This window comes from Rhipicephalus microplus, chromosome X (assembly GCF_043290135.1).
Source record: "Rhipicephalus microplus isolate Deutch F79 chromosome X, USDA_Rmic, whole genome shotgun sequence".
Classification (NCBI taxonomy): Eukaryota; Metazoa; Arthropoda; class Arachnida; order Ixodida; family Ixodidae; genus Rhipicephalus; species Rhipicephalus microplus.
In genome coordinates, this window is record NC_134710.1 from 511,797,259 (window position 1) to 511,814,206 (window position 16,948).

At 43.9% G+C, this 16,948-nt stretch overlaps 1 protein-coding gene across 1 annotated transcript in view; it reads left to right on the forward strand.

Moving 5' to 3' along the window:
• Positions 1-1,185: 1,185 nt before the first annotated feature.
• LOC142775571 (structural maintenance of chromosomes protein 3-like) overlaps positions 1,186-16,948 on the forward strand; it is a 64,699-nt gene continuing 48,936 nt past the window's right edge. The window contains exons 1-2 of the mRNA XM_075877028.1: positions 1,186-1,251; positions 4,101-4,148. Of these exons, the coding sequence (XP_075733143.1) occupies positions 1,186-1,251; positions 4,101-4,148 (114 nt within the window). The remainder of the gene's footprint in view (positions 1,252-4,100; positions 4,149-16,948) is intronic.

Here is a 16,948-nt window from a genome sequence, read left to right on the forward strand (position 1 = left end):
GTGTGTGTCTGAACTGTAATTATAAGATAATATAATATTAGCAGCTTTTGTATGAGCAGTCAGCTTTTTTTAGGGGCGAAGCTTCTTAGGCCGTGAGTCCTTCCCTCTTCTATAGTAGTAGTAGTAGTAGTAGTAGTAGTAGTAGTAGTATATAGCCACTTCTAGTTTGAGTTGGTCAATAGATGGCGTTGTGTGTATATGTTCTTGGGAATAATATAATTAGATGGCATCAGTGGTTTTCACAGCACATCCACGGAATGAATGATGATGAGTGGGGTGAAGTGTCCGTCCATGTGTCCATCTCTCCGTGCTTCTGTCTGCCTGTCTGTCTGTCTGTGTTTCCGTCCGTCTGTCCATGCGCCCATGCCTCTATCTTTCCGTCCGACGGACGGACGCTTCGCCCCACTCATCATCATTCACTCCATGGATATGCTGTGATTTTTTTTCTTTTTGAGAAGATTGAGGTAAATCACAGAGGTAATGGAACACAATATCACCGTTACATCGAGACGGAATACGGGCATGTGCATTGATTCAACTCTGGCTTTTTGGTTTGACATGAATTCTTTGCAGCAGTCTTGGTGTAAAAGGGCATCGGTTTCAGTTACTTCAGTGAATTCGTTAGGTAAACTGCCACATTATTTTTAGACTACCTTCTTTCAGTTCATCAGGTTCACAATAAACAAAAAAAATTATTGTAAACCTTATGCGCTTATTATTATAGCGCTTAACATGTCTCCATGTTACGGACAGTCGAAGCGTAGATTGGGCAGCCGAAGCATAGAAGCTCAGCCACTAGTCGGTACTCATTTTTTTTTAAGCGTTTCGGCCTATATTGATCAAAGCGCATTAAAAATATATATCAGCCACTGTGTATTACCTGAAGCCTACTTGCGTCCAGATGGTTTTTCAAGTAACAGAACCTAGTATAACGCGTCAAGGAGCCGAATAAACAAGCACACTCATTGATACTGATGCGGCTACAGCAAGCTAGTGGAGGGTTCTGCATGCTGTGCACGCAGCGCTAGCCAGGAAGGGGTAAAAATGGGAGAATAATAGAGGAAGAAAGTACGTGCGTGAAGGAGAGTGTTGCTACTTTCAAAATATAACGGCCTTAGCGCGTTGTGACGCCTGGCAGCACATGAGAGATAAGTGGTTCTCTTTGGCGCGTGGCATTTGGTGCGAATGGTTGTCTCTTGCGGTGGGTCCGTGGTGTACGGCACCTCGGGTTGTCTGCCATGGGTCCTCCGGGTGAGTCGAGCGTTGGTGACGCTGCCTTTGCACTACCTTATTGGTGTTTGTATTGTTGAGTATTGTGGCATATTGTGTAAGGTTGTTTTAGCGTGTTGATCATAGCTGATGTATTTTAATCTGGCTGACGATATAGCCGTTGTAAAAGTAAGTAAGTAAATGTGTGTTGTTTTATTCGGTCTGACTGCGTTTACTGTATCCGTGTTCCGAGAGCGGCGTGCCTCATTACGAGACTTCACAACTTATGAATGATGACGATATGGCGGAATGAAGAAGAGAGGTTGCATCCCCTAGACAGTTTTGCCAGCCAAAGATGATTGGGCATGGCCTCTGAAACTGGAAGTTAGTGTGGTGTGTGCTTCCAATCTTAGAGGCCATACAAATATCCACTGGGAGCCAAACTTGACCTAGCCAGTGGAAAATCCAACATGGCAGCTTTCCAACTTGAGAAGCATGGCTCACATTGAGCTATTTAGTCCAAAAAATTTAAGTTAAGGGTATAAGTTTGTTTGGAGAATCAGTTCCAAAAATGCATTAGTGCTGTGAGAGCCTTGACAGTTCATTTATGGAGTTTCAAATATCCAGCGAAGCGAAAACTATTGCGAAATACGGGACAGTGAAAGAGACAGACGAAGTACTCTTTCACTGTCATGTGTTTTGCGCTGTTTTGTTCTGCGTTGATCATGTACCAACCGGTGCAAGTGAGCACTTCAGTACCGAGATATCCAACAAGTCTGAATTTTCGGAGTCCAATAAATTCATCGGCGACTGTAACATGTTTTAAAAACTGCAAAGCATTGAAAATTGACTTGTTCTCATCTCTTCTCCTTTTGACAGATGTAAGGTCCTGGTAAAGAACAGTTGCATTTCATGAATGTAGTACTGAATAAATAAAATCAAGGGAAACACAATATTCTTGCAATTCCACCCGCTTTATATTTGCTAGAAGTATTCTAGGATTATTAGGGGACTTGTTTTGAGAGGCTAGAAGACAAATAGCCTATGTAAGTGAGGAAACGATCACTGGGGCTCTGTTGGCTGACTGTTGTTTCTTTTCTTTAGGGGTGTGTAAATAGTGGAACTAGATCTCAAATGAACAGTGCTGAGCAGTGACCAGAAATACTGAATATTGAATCAAATATCAAATACAGCAGATGTCGCAGCATTCATGACTGTATATCTAAACCATTTTCTTTCTATTTTCAGCACTTTGTTTCATAATTTTTGTATTGATGCAATGTTATACGTGTAAAGATTATTTTATAATCTTTATGCATGATTGTCTGTCACCCTGCTGCTCTGCCAGCTTGTAAACAGGGTCGAGACCTCATCAAGCTTTCGGGCTTTTAGTCCAGTATTCGTCCTATCAAGAGAACATAAATTGATTTATTGGTCGATTATTGAAAATTGAATAAGAGCAGTGATAATACTGAGCGTTATGCATGCTTCGGGCTTGAAGATCTTGGGCTTGAAGATACATTACAGCAGTGTTTTAGCTGCCCATCAGAACGTTTGGAGTTTCTAGGCAAGGCGTGAGGTAGAGCAGTGGTGATTTTTCAGCATGAACGATTTTTTGTATGTGAAGCCAATCACTGAAGGTTTCGTGGTCCGAAGTTGAGACAATATACGGCACTTATGGCATGTGAGACCGAACTACGCATGAAGTGCATGCCTTCATTTGTGGAATGAAGTTTCAAGGGCTTCACAGTTCTATTGTGTATATTTGTGTACTTACGTCTGTGTGTGCTTCTCTTTTTACATTGAAAGCTGTAATGAGATCAAAACTCGGGTCACGTGCGGAGCCGTAGTTGTCTATCACTGGTGTCTGCAACCACTATCCCAATAATAAGAAAACAAACCTAGGGCTAAGAACACAGTGGGGCTTGAGCCCGGGTCCGCTACATGCCAGCCCAGTATTATACCACTGAACCACGCCGGTGCTTGGAATTTCTTCCTAACTTGGTTTAGGCAGGCTTGATGTCGGCAAAAGGATCGCGTTAATGAGTAATAAAGGATTTTAGAACAGCAAAAAAAAACAACCAGTCGTCACACAATGTGAATTGTGTTACGAGTCGTTCAATGCTCCAACCCACTACAAAAGCTTGTTCTTGATCACCTAATAACTGCCACACTTCAGGTATAATTCCTCATTGTCCTCAGCCATTGCATGAACAATTGGCACAAAATCGCTTGCAAGTGTTTAGCGGATATCACACGTCTGAGAATAATGATGTACAGCATAGCGAATGCCGACCTACTACCCAGAAATAGTTATTATTAATGCGTTAGTGGGTACCCAGCAAGTGTCCTTGCAGCAGTTGCCCAATGAGTGTTGTTCGGCTTTGTACGGCCGCTCTTCTAGCTTTGGCTGTGACTGTGCTGCGCTTTTCGGAATGGCATGGCGTTTTTTTTCTTCTTTTTTTTCTTTTTTTGGAGTGGGGATAAAATGAACTTCCTCTCATTTTTGAGCTAGTATATTGGTGAAATCTTTAAGGAAAGACTAATTCTAGGGACATTAGCTTTAGTTTTAGCTACTTCAACCTGGCCAAGTTGCACCATTGGTCTGGTCGCAATCGAGTATTTGTCCTGTGCAAAGATGAAACTTCCAATGATAATTATTAAAAAGTTTTGTGTAGCTATTATATTAGGTATTAGTATTTGAATTGAATTCAAAACTCGATACTTGCACACCGCTACTTTTTCTTTTCTCTCCCTCTTTTTTCTTGTGTGTGTCTTAGGTATGCAAGTATTTAGTATGCACATCAGGGCTACGTCTAGAAATATTTTCTGCATCAGCGCCTCAAAATTTGGCACTTACATATACCTTGTTTTTTTCACTGTTGTATTAGGAGGGCCAGACTCCATCAGTGGACCACTTCTCTGGTGTGGGAATCAGGGTGAGTTTTGGCCTCAATATTTTTGAGGGATTTTGTCAATATTGTGTGCTGGGGGGGGGAGTGATACTGATTGCACCAATATATCAAAAATAGATGAGGAAACGAATGGATCTAATTTTACTGCAGGTTGAATTGGACCAAAAGGCAGAAAAACGATAACCCCAAAACAGGCTGCCTATGCATTTGGCTGTGTTGCCCTAATATTGACATGCTTCAAATCGAACACATGCCAATATTGTATTGACTCGAACTACAATGTTTATCGCTAGTAAATACAAAATATTGTCTTATATATAGCCAATAGGTTGTTAGTCATACTACATTTATCAAACAAGTCCTCAACAATTGCAAACAGGACAGTGGCACACACCATGTAAATTACTTTTTTTTTCTACTAGATATGACTTGTTGGCGTTAGCTGAATAAGTAAATGAACCGATCTTTTGAAAGTGCACTCTGTCAGACTGAAAGTGGTGGTGGTGAAATGCAAGGCAATGAATTCCTATGCACAACTAATGTATAACACATCCAGGATGAGATAGAGCAGGAGACGCAAAGTACAAATACGGCGCTGTGTATGTGATGTGTGTCTTCTGCTCTGTCCTGTACTGGATGCGCTATGCATCCGATGTTATGGATAGCCAACAAGCCCGCCGTGCACCCTATGCACAAACTTTTTCTGTTGCTCGCCATAGTTACCATCTTGTGATGCTGGTGCTATATAGTTTCTGACAATTGCATAGAAAGAAATGTGTCACTAGGATATGGAGCTAGAAACCTTTAAAACGACCAAACAATCGAGAGCCAAATTATGCTACCAGCATCGAGAGGGAGGGACGATGTTTTTTTCACTTATCATTTTTTTTGCGTTAAATGATAGTCCAAGCACCCAAGAGCATAGAAAATATACCGATAAGAGTGAGTGCACACTGAAAAATTAATTACAGCATGCTTTTAAAAGCTAGTTTCTGTTCATACTTTACCCTGACGTCACGACATGGTATGAGCAGCGCCACCAAGCGCAAGTTTTCGAGACTTATCCTTGTGACACCGTCTGCTGCGCGCCGCACATGTGGCAATCATCGCGGCAGGGAGGCTCAACGTTTGGACGGCATCACGGTAGTGCTCGACACATAATTTTATTGATAACATCAATAATGTTATTGCACACAGTGTACCTTTCGATGTATCTATCTTTTCTTCCTCGACCCGCGTCACTAGATGCATGACATTGCGGAATTTTAATCTTCCACCTACTTAAAACGTGTATGGTGAACGCTTACCACAGTTCGTAGGAGCTAAAGTGAGGAATAACATACCACTTCAGATTAAAGATTCTAGGGCTTTCTCGAGCGCACTCAAAAAATATTTGCTACATGTAGATCAATAGTAATGACCATTTACTAAGCCTTACACATAGTTTGATGTTTTGTCTTTAAGTAATTATTTCTTTATGTATGAACAAAGTGCAACAATGTGTTCTATATACATTTCTGTACGTTCTCTCAAGCATTTACGTCACCTTAAATCCCAATGATATCTTGTATTTTTGTTCGTTTTTTGAAAAATCAACGTTTTTTGATGTTCTGATTTTTTTGATACACAAATTGTATTCTGTTTGTATAATTTCTCCCGTTAGACCCCCTACAAGCCTATGGCTATGGGTCTAATCAGTGTTGTGCATTTCTTGAAATGTAGTCATAACAACCTCAATAAAATGAAAAAAAATAATGCAATTTGCCATACGGCTGCGATTTGCCATACGGCTGTTCGTGCCAACAGCCACATCTGCACGGGAGCGTAACAAGGGGCACCACTAGTGGGCGCCAGTCGCAGGTTTGTTCCTGGCTGTCCCGATTGCCCTAGTATTTGTGGATATCGCCGTTGCCGGTCGCATGAAAAACATTGGACACTGTTTATGACGAGAAATAACTCATCTTAGAATAGAATGATTCTTGAAGTGTGCTGTTTCTGCAAGGCAATGTTCATTTCCTAACCACCAATGACATATCGAGCCGTGATGGCAGGCCATTTCGCAGGTAAACAAAAAGGGGCACCAACCATCTCCGCAAACCGGCCTGCTTCGTTCTCACCTTAGCTCTTTACATCAAGGCCGTCGAGAAAACCAGTTGCACGTGTAAAAGCATCATATGAATCTACAAGTTTTTATCATGTTGGCAAAAAGGCGCTCAACAATGAGCTTGCGTTGAAAAGCTGTTACTAGTCCTGTTAATTAGGGAGGCAATCGCTAGGCTGATTCCAAAAGCGAATGTATCAGCCCCCCGAAATGCACCACGAAAGCACGGACAATTTAATATTGCTACTTTTGGTGTGCCAGCGAGTGCCGACTGGGGTCCAAAAAACGAGGCAAAGCCGAGAGTTTATAACAAAACAAAAACATATTCTTAGGTAAGGTAGAACAATCAACATGCAAACATGCACACTCGGCAGTTAGTATTAAATACAATGCAACACCAATCACACAATACTTTAATACACTCAAAACAATGGGCACAAACAGCAACACTTGCTGCAATACAATCTCATGCATTAAAGGGACACTAAAGCCAATTAACAATTTACGCCAGAGTGAAAGCTCAATGTAGGACAACATCTAAAACGACAATGCTATCAACAAGAGTGCCCTACTTACCTAGAAATTAAGGTAAATGCACAAGAGCACAAGCGCCGCAGTAGGGCATTTTCAAAATGATCCTGATGACATCAGATGGACCGCCTTCAATTACTCGCTAGTGATTGGTCTAACTGCACTAAATAAAGAACCTTCCATGCATTAAGAGACAATAGAATGCTGGTGTTCGTTTCTGTTTGATTTATGTAAAAAGAACCGCTGGATGTTACTATGGGTAATGGCGCAAATGGTTCAAAAATTCGATTTTCACGTGGTTACACAGGATAGATGGTGCCATTCAGCGGGGCGCAGTTAAAACAAAAGCATTTGCAATCTCGAAGCCAATGGCCGGAAATTGATCAATGGCTGTTGTGGCTGCTGTGGCTCCCGCTGCTTTTGGTCTGCTGCTATCAGCGCAGTAAAGCAGGGCAACGTTGTCAGGGTACGCACAGGTACTTGAAATCCTTTAAAACCCTTGAAATTTAGAAATTCGTTTTCCAAGCCTTGAAAGTCCTGGATTTTTGTTTGAGTCCTTGAAAACCCTTGAATATTGGGGATATTCACAGGGTACAATTGTACGACTCGCAATTCACAGCAGTTGAGCATGGCGCCGGGCAAATATCATTGCTTATCGCGTCTGGCGACACTGCGATTGCGAAGTCAGACACGGTCAAACCGCCCGTATGAGATGGAGGCATGCGTGCACCCGCAGTGCCATTTTCTTTTATCTGGCCTGCTCTGGCTTCGCCTAGTGAGAAGCCGTAATCTGATGGCCACAATGAGGCTACAGAATTTTGAGCCCCGGAAAAAAAGTTCCACGAATGCGCTTATTGCTGTAAACTTTACTAGTGCTTAAAAGGTTTTTTTTTGGCTTCGCTTAGCGGTATCCCTCAGCAACTTGCAAAAAAAAAGTGTAGCACACACACTAGCCTCAGCCACCTCAGTATCATCTGTTGGCCGCATTGTAGGCTGTGTAGCTTGTCGCTGTCAGTGCTTGCTCGTGCTCTAGTGGTGTTTTGTTTTGCACATGTTGGTTGCTGTGTGCTTTGTGATCTCATGATCATGCATGCAGGTGGCATAATTCGCAGTAATGCTTGGGAAATGCAAGTTCCAGAGCTCCTGGATTAGCAACGAATATTATAAGCTTTGGATTGCACCAGACTTATTGGACCCCCACCATGCAAAATGCACATTGTGCAAAAAAAAAGCTTCGACGTCGCTTCTATGGGTGAACCTGCTCTCAAAAGCGACACAAAAAGCACGAAGCGCAGTGAATTTTGGGAAATTACAGCTGGAAATTCCATGCAGATCTACCTGACGGCAAGCTCAAGTGAGCAGTCCACTAGCTCGGCTTCATCCCAAGCGACCGATTTTCGCCATAAAACTTGAGACTGAGGTGCTATCATCTCCTAACTCTAAGCTCGTCCTCACTCAATTCAGGTGGGATAACAAGAGAGTTTTGACGAGCGCATGAGTTTTGCAGCGCTGGTGCGCACCTATGCGGGCGTGACGACGGCATCATAGGAGCGCCTAGTGACACTAGATGCAACCCTGTGTGTGATATAATAATGCAAGCTAAACTAAAGTTGCTGGGAAAGGTCATAGAGGGCCATTTCAACACTTCAAAGATGCGGCGGACATTGGCAAATATTTTTTGTAGAACAAATTACCCTTGACTCCTAGTAATAGCTCTCTATTGAATAACTGGCATATTATTAGGGCAATTATTACTGTTAAACATTTTCAAACTGTGAAGCTGACACTTTAATTTGATATTTGGCTTGCAATGGTTCTTTTCATAACAGAACTTCGATGTTACTGTGCCATAATCACGAGGCGCACTCACTTCTGTCAAGTTCGCCAGCCTAGTGCACTTTTCGAACAATACACACACATTGGTTCGCGCAAAGGTCGGTCAAAAATCATTATGTTGCCGAAGCGGGCAAATTCAAATTGATTCTGATAGTTGAGTGCCTGAACTAACTACCTAACTACTAGAAAGTGCTGGGTGCACGAGAAATAAATTTAACATGCCAAAATCGACAATCCAAAAGCATCGATCACCGGTGATCGATTTGAATAGGCGTGGTAATGAAAGAGTTAAAGGGGCCCTGAAACACTTTTTCATGTAACCATGGAATGAATTTACTGGAAGAGCTTATTGCCTTACAAATTCAATGCCGGAAAAATTTCAAGAATCTGTCCAGTGCGAGTAGAGTTGCAAAGATTTGTTGCATGATGCAATTGCTTTCTCTCTTCTCTCCTCCGGACGAAAGCGCTGGATGCTATGCAGGGAAAGATTGCAGGGGCAAAAAAACGGTCACCCGCACCTTGTGACCTTGAGCACTTTTTTCTTCTTTTTTCTTCGAATGCGCGGCTTTTTCAGTGTGATCGCGTGCATTCGCATGGTCAATTCGCAGTCTCTTGCAGGGATCTCTGCAACGACCAAGCGCGTCATGTTTAAATTAGCCGATGGCTGATAGTTGGGCTTTCTTCGAGTGATTTTCGAGAGTCTTCTGTCATTTGTCGAGGTAAGAGTAAGCAATTTTCAGCTGACTTGAATAATTTATTGTGAATTCGAGGCGGTGTTGTCAAGAGCCTCTACTATCGATCGGCAGCGTTCTCTGACCATGCTCAAGAAGTGTTGCAGCAATACTTTTTTGCAGACTAGTTGGTTCATACTTGAAAAATTGAATTGCTGCACAAACTTCAAGAAAACCAAGGGAGACAGGAAAGAGCGCCTTGTCCTGTCTCCCTTGGTTTTCTTCAAGTTTGTGCAGCAATTCAATTTTTCAAGTGTTGCAGGGCCTCTTTAACTAAGAAAACACACCTACGGACTAGTTATAGTGCAAGAGCAAAACGACGACACAGAGACAAGAAGGACATGAAGGACACGAGTGCTTGTCCTTCTTGTCTCTGTGTCGTCGTTTTGCTCTCGCGCTATAACTAACATCACGCCATGCCAACTAGCCCAAGCTGCCACATTACGAACTAGAATTTCCGTGAAATGTATCCAGTCCAAAGCTCTTGGAATGAAGCTTGAATGCTTCTCTTCAAAGAAACACTCACTTAAAGTCCAGCGCTGGTTGTAGTCTCGCTGTATCCCAGGTTTCTTTTCCAGAAAACTCTCCCATTGTCAACTGACGGCACTTCAATAACAAAACTTCTTCGCTGGTAACTTGTCGGCCACTCATGTGCTGCGACAGCGGGACACATCTTCGCCCACGGGCAGTACACTCTGACTCTTCTCCTGCTTGTAAGAGAAGCCTTTATCCCGCAGGTGAAAAACCCACTTTAACTTCTCCCTGCTTGTTCACTGTAGAACAAGCCTTCGTTTCGTGGCAGAAAACTATCTTGATTTCTTCCTGCGACTCCCTCCACTGCTGGCCTATGTGCACTAGCCATTGGGATTTCGAAATTTCTAGGCGTTTCAGCGACACGCCGCACAGCCAAAGATGTGGAAAGGGCGGCGCCTCTCGCGTAACGTGATGAAATTCTGCACAACGCCCCTATTCTTCGAGATGTTTCTAGAAATCGCTCAGCGATAGATGCGAAGATGTTGGTCTGCGTGCTCGTCTTTTGGTGCTTGTAACTTCTTTGCGCTGGCTAACATAGCGGTTAGAATTCAGATTCGTGCTTTTTGTTTAGTGCTTGTTTGTGACACTGCCCCCCACATTAAGAATATTATCACATAATATCTTAGACAATACAAATGAGCATGAACAACACCGCACAACAAAAGTCCCTAACACAGTGTATTGTTGATGACGTGTCACATTCACAACAGAACACTTATATTAATTCATATTGCAATGCGATTTCACTACACATAAAACAGAACGAGAGGTATACGAGTACAACACGCCAACCCACATTTCAAACAATGCAAACATACAAGGGTCTGCCTTTAATGACACATTACATTCATATCAATGAGATTATGTCATTGCAACAGACACCTTAACTCACTCGAAATACACTAGTGACACAGGATAAGAATAACGCAACACATTGAGGTTCAACACAGCCAAACACATTCCCGTGTAAACTTGTCACCTATCCTGTATGCTTCATGTCGCGCTTGCACCTCTTCTTGCAATGCTCGCTCGATCCCTCTTTGTTTTTCTTTTTTCTCTTTTTTCGAGCAATCTCGAATGACGGTGTCAGAATTTGCCTGCCGTAATTGAAAATTTTGACACTGACAAAGTTTCATCGCAATCGATTTGTTTTTGCGAGTACTTTGCCAGCTTGTGCACGTCGCGGCATATAGCCTCATTGAGCAGCTTGGTCGCCATTTCACTTGTAGTTATTGGCGGTCACTTTGCTGCAGCTTCACCTTCACGACAAGTTTTTTCGTCTGACGCAATAACCTCAATGGCATCCTTCTTTTGCAGCACGGCTTCACCTTGGGATCGGGTGAAATCTTTCACGGTATTTCCCTCCACTGTATCTTGCGGTTCCTGCATTGACGATTCTCCACCTTCGGGTCTTCTCCCAACCTTCTGGATCGTTTGGCCCTTGCACTCCGTCGATGTTTCCGACGATGAGGTCATACAGGGGGGTTGTCATGCACAGTGCAGTATTCTTCCCACTTAAGTAAGGTGTCTCTACATCAATCTTAGCTTCGGGAAGCATTTGAATCGTTTAGGCGAATCCGCCTTGTTTTGCCTGTTAGCTTGCTGTCATGTACCAAACTCCTCCGCACGATAACAGTAGGGCTTCCGGTGTCCTTTCCCGTGATTTTCCCAGGCAGCATTGGCATTTCTGCCATTACAACTGTTTGGCACGTTTTTATGACAGCACCCGCAATAGAAAGTTTCTTCCGGCTTTTCCGTCGCTGACGTCATCATCATCCTGTGGCGGCGCATACACACAGGCTACTTGGTGTGTCTTAGTTGCTTCGTTACGACATGCGTCTGCCTCGTGCCCAGTCTGAGCACATTTAAAACAAGTCGTTACACTGGGATGCATAAACTTGGTTTGACAACTGTTAGCACGATGACCCACTCTGTTACACAGAAAGCATCATGTAACACTCTCCGGTACATGCTTTTTTTTTCTTTTTATTCAGGTGCCGAGTTTCTTGAATCTGAGACTCTCTTTCTTGACTTTGAAAAATTCGTGCCACCTTGTGCTTACGAGAATTGGTCGGCCAATTCAACCACGTTTCCTAGTAACTTAGCTCTCCTATCTTTCAAGTATGGTGACAGGCTTAGGTGGCAACTGATGAGAAATTGATCTCTAATAAGGAGCTCTCTAAGCTGACCACACTCCTGTGGTGTCCCTGAAAGCTCGATCCATCTGTCAAAATGATGACCAAGTCGGGCACCGTACTGCGTAGCCTTTTCACCATCAGCTGGCTTTCCCATCCGAAATCTGTCTCAAAAGCCTTCTACCGTGAGTCTGAATGGCTTCAGCAAAGCAGCTTTCACTTTTGCATAGTTGGCTGCATCAGTTGGTGTCAGCCTTCTGTACACACTGAGCGCTTTTCCACTCAAGCGAGTACTCATAGCACTTGCTCATTGATGCTCCGGCCAATTCTGGCTCCTAGCGACCTTCTCAAATATGTGAAGGTACGCATCAAGGTCGTTCTTTCTTTCATCATACGCTACGAGTAGCTTGTTTGGATTCAAACGGAAGCTATTACCGTATTTACTTGATTCTACCGCGCCCTCGATTGTAACGCGCACCTGATTTCCACCGCGAAAAAAAAAAACGTAAGACATCGATTGCAACGCGCACCCATTTTTCTCGCTGGCCCGCACGATCACACCACTCGAAAAAACGACTCCTTTCGGGAGCGTCTTCCATTTAAATATGAGGTACGGGCGAAGCTTGTGCCCATCTGACGTGTAACAAGGCATTGCCGTCACTGTAGTTTTACTGTGGACCGATGTCAGCACGCGAACTTGCTTCGCCCCCTTCTTCTTGACGGTTGTGGTGCCAGGCATGTCGAAGTAAAGAGGCGTCTGATCGGCATTCCCGATTTGCCCAAGCAGGTAGCCGCTGTTGCGCCGCAAGTTTAGGACGAACCTCTGAAAACTGTGAAGCTTTTCATTGTACTCCTCCGCAAAGCTTTTCGCATATGCATGTTTCCCTTCGGAGGGAAAAGCCTTTCCTTTTCATAAAGTTAGTTAGCCAGCACCTGCTCGCTTTAAACTGGCTCCGCATTAGACAGTTTTCTAAGACTGATTGCATAGCCCGCACTTGGAGCAGTTCTGTCGTCACGTGCCGCTGTGCCACTCGCTGCTCAAGCACATACTCGACGAGCAGCTCTTTAATTTGCGGAAACCGACCCTGCTGTGGTCCACTGAAGCCTTTGCGTGAAGCTTTGCTGTCGACAATCTTTTGCTTTTGTTTCCGCCGGTCCCGCACGCTCGTTTCGGGAACTCCGAACGACCGCGATGCGGCCCGATTTCCGTTCGTTTCTGCACACGCGATGACTTTTCTTTTAAAAGTGGCATAGGGGTTCACTCGAGTTTTTGGAGTCGGCCCTTCCACGCCGTCGATGCTAATGCACTACTAGATGACGAACTCCTCAACACACGTACGAAGTGCCGCACATGGGAAACACATGGGCAAAAATGGCCGACGCGCCATGCCGACGCACGTAGGGGGCGGCCATTTCGGATTTGCCGATGGCAATAAATTGACCGTAATTTTTTTGTTCGTACTCTATTCTAACGCGCATGCGATTTATGAACTCGCTTAACCGGAAAAAAGGTGCGCGTTATATTCGAGTAACTACGGTATCTTCCCTTTTGCTGCTTTCAACTCAAGCCTGGAGGGGAGTTTCACTTAAACGGAGCAGTTTGAGTTCTGTCTCGTGCTGCTGCTGATTTTCTCTCAACCTTCTCAGCTTCTTTTTCTTCCTTCGCCCTTTCAGCTGCCAATCTTTATCTTTCAAGCTTCGCTGCTTTTTCCTCCTTGACCCTCTCTCGTTCTTTCACCCTCTCAGCTACCAATCTCTCCTTCCACTGCCCTTTTCTCCTTCTTGCTCACCCACTTACCACTTACGCAGTTTGGTGCCATAAAGACCCGTCTTCTCATAAAGAGCTACTAACTTCTCCAGATCTATGGTGCCTCTCAAAAAAAAAAAATCTAGACGTATGCACAAAATCTCTACCTAACTCAGTCTATCGAAACACTCTCTGTGCACTCGTCAGTGAGAATGCTGTGCAATGCACGAAATATCGTTCCAATAGTGCAACCAGCAACTCAAGTCTCTTTCCCCCTACTTCGGACACAATGTGCACCAAAATGGTCCTGTCTTGGATGCCAGAATAATTGTCACTAGTTCCGTTAGTTAGAGGTAATCGCCAGGTGGATTCCAGGGGCGGACGTATCGGCCCCCTAAAACGCAGCAGGAAAGCACGGACAATTTAAAATTGGTCCTTTTGGTGTTCCAGCCAACGCCGGCTGTGGTTCAAAGAACGAGGCAGAGCCGAGAGTTGATAACAAAACAAAAATATATTCTCGGATAAGGCAGAATCATCAACACACAAACGTGTACACTCTGCAGTAATCAAGTACAATACGACACCAATCACACAATACTCGAATACACTCAAAACAGCGGGCACAAACAGCAATACATGCTACAATGCAATCTCAATGCATTAACTTACCAAGCACACTTATGGAGTAAAATTTCCGTGAAACGTATTCCGTCCAAGGTTCTTGGTAATCAGGTACAATACGACACCAATCACACAATACTCGAATACACTCAAAACAGTGGGCACAAACAGCAATACATGCTACAATGCAATCTCAATGCATTAACTTACCAAGCACACTTATGGAGTAAAATTTCCGTGAAACGTATTCAGTCCAAGGTTCTTGGAACACAGCTTGAATGCTTCTTTTCAAGGAAACACTCACTCAAGGTCCAGCTCCGGTTGTCGTTCCGCTGCATCTGAGGTTTCTTTTTTTAGGAAATTCTCGCTTCGTTAACTGACCGCACTTCAATAAGAAAACTTTTTCGCCGGTAATACACCCACCACTCACCCGCTGCGACTGCAGAAGTCTTCGCCCACGGGTGGTAGACACACGTTCTTCTCCTGCTCATAGGACAAGCCCTCACCTGCATTAGTAAACCCTCTTCAACTCCTCCCTGCTTGGTGACTGTAGAACAAGTCTTCGCCTGGTGGCGGAAAAATCTCCTAATCTCCTCCTGTGACTCTCTCTGCTGCTGGCTTAAATGCACTAGCCGCTGGGTTCCCGAAATATTTAGGCGTTTCGTCAACGCAACGTACAGCCAAGGCTGTGGAAAGAGCAGGACCTTTCACGTAACTTCTCAAGTAACCATGAATATCCGGTAGGCATACGAAGGGACGTACATTTCGGATATCTGGACATCCATCAAATGTCCACGAATGTACACTGTACGTCTATCGCATGTACAAAGGTAACAAATTTGTATGTTTCCTCTATGATGTTTGGAGTTTTGTGGCGCAAGGGCCATTTCATGGCCAAAGAGCGCCAGTTCATGTTACTAAGAATATGGACAATGATTGTGATAAGCGGCTGTATAAAGGCCATAAAATTCCTCGCGGTAAGGCAGGTAAAAACATACAAGTAATAAAATCATGACCATGCCGTGAAAGGTGTATGTGGTGAGGATAGATGACAAGAGTTTGATTGATATATGGTGTTTTTGGCGCAAGGGCCATTTGTTGGCCAAAGAGCGCCATTTCATCTTACTAAAAATATGGACAATGATTGTGATAAGCGGCTGTACAAGGGCCATAAAATTCCTCGCGATAAGGCGGGTAAGAACATACCAGTAATAAAATGATGACCATGCCGTGAAAGATGTGTGTGGTGTGAATGATGACAAAAGTTGGTGATAATAAGACGATGGTGGATATGTATGGCATTAGCACAAGTGCCTCACTCGTTCATACCCTTGCGTCCAAGGGCCGTGAGGCATGTGCTTTCCTGTGTAGCCACCGCAGCAAAAACCTCTCAAGAGAGGTCGTGCTACGGTATGCCCGGGTATATGATATGAAAATTATGAATTTCCTTTAAAAACGCTAATAGTGATTTGTGACTAAAAAGCGGTTCCCTACCGACGAACATTGCAGGGTGTAAAGGTATATGTTGTCGGTAGGATAGTGGGAAGTGGTGTCTTCTTAGACTGTCTAAATGTTTACATTGAATTAAAACGTGAAGAACTGTTAATGTCTCACCACATTTATCACACAATGGTGGATCACCACCGGATAAAAGATGTGTGTGTGTCGTGTATGTGTGTCCTATCCTGAGTCTTGTTAGTGTTACCTCTGTTAGACGTGATTTTGATACTGGTGGCCAATGGCCAAGATGTGGCTTGATAACGTGTAGTTTGTTTTGTGTGTGTGTATCCCACTTGCTCTCCCAGTAGTCCCTGAGGTTTAGTTTGAGAGACGGCTTAAGATCAAGGGCCGGGATTGATATGGATGTAATGGCGGTGCTCTCATGGACGGATGCAGCGAGCTGATCCGCCCTCACGTTGCCTTGGATCTCACGGTGCCCTGGCACCCAGCACACTACAACATGTTGTTTGTGCGTGTAGAGTGTGCACAAAATGGAGTAAAGTGAGACAAGGACTGGGTTTTTTTGTTTTTTAAGACTGTGCAGAGCAGTTACCACACTGAGGGAGTCTGTATAAATTACTGCTTTTTGTATTTGTAATTGTTTGATGTGTTTAGCTGCCACCAGTATCGCGTAAGCTTCCGCTGTGAAGATACTTGTGCGTGGATGTAGAGGGCCAGCATCCAAAAAGGATGGGCCGACAGCAGCGTAGGACACAGAGGAGTTAGTCTTGGAGGCATCTGTGAAGAACTCAGGACATGTGTATTTGTGTTGAAGTTCCAGAAAGTATGTTTGGATATTGGCAATAGGTGCATGTTTTGTAACCTCTAGGAAAGACACATCGCAGTCTATAGTCTGCCACTGCCACGGTGGCGGGTATGCTACAGGAGCCATTAAACTGTGTTCAAGTGACACTTCAGTTTCTTCAGCTAGACACTTCAGGCGAACTGAGAAGGGCTGCCTCATCGAAGGCCTATTTTGAAACAGAGTTGAGCTCGACAACTCTATAATAGTAGAGTATGAGGGGTGCTTTTTATCTGCTTTCACCTTGATGATTGATTGATGTTTGAAGTTTTGTGGCGCAAGGGCC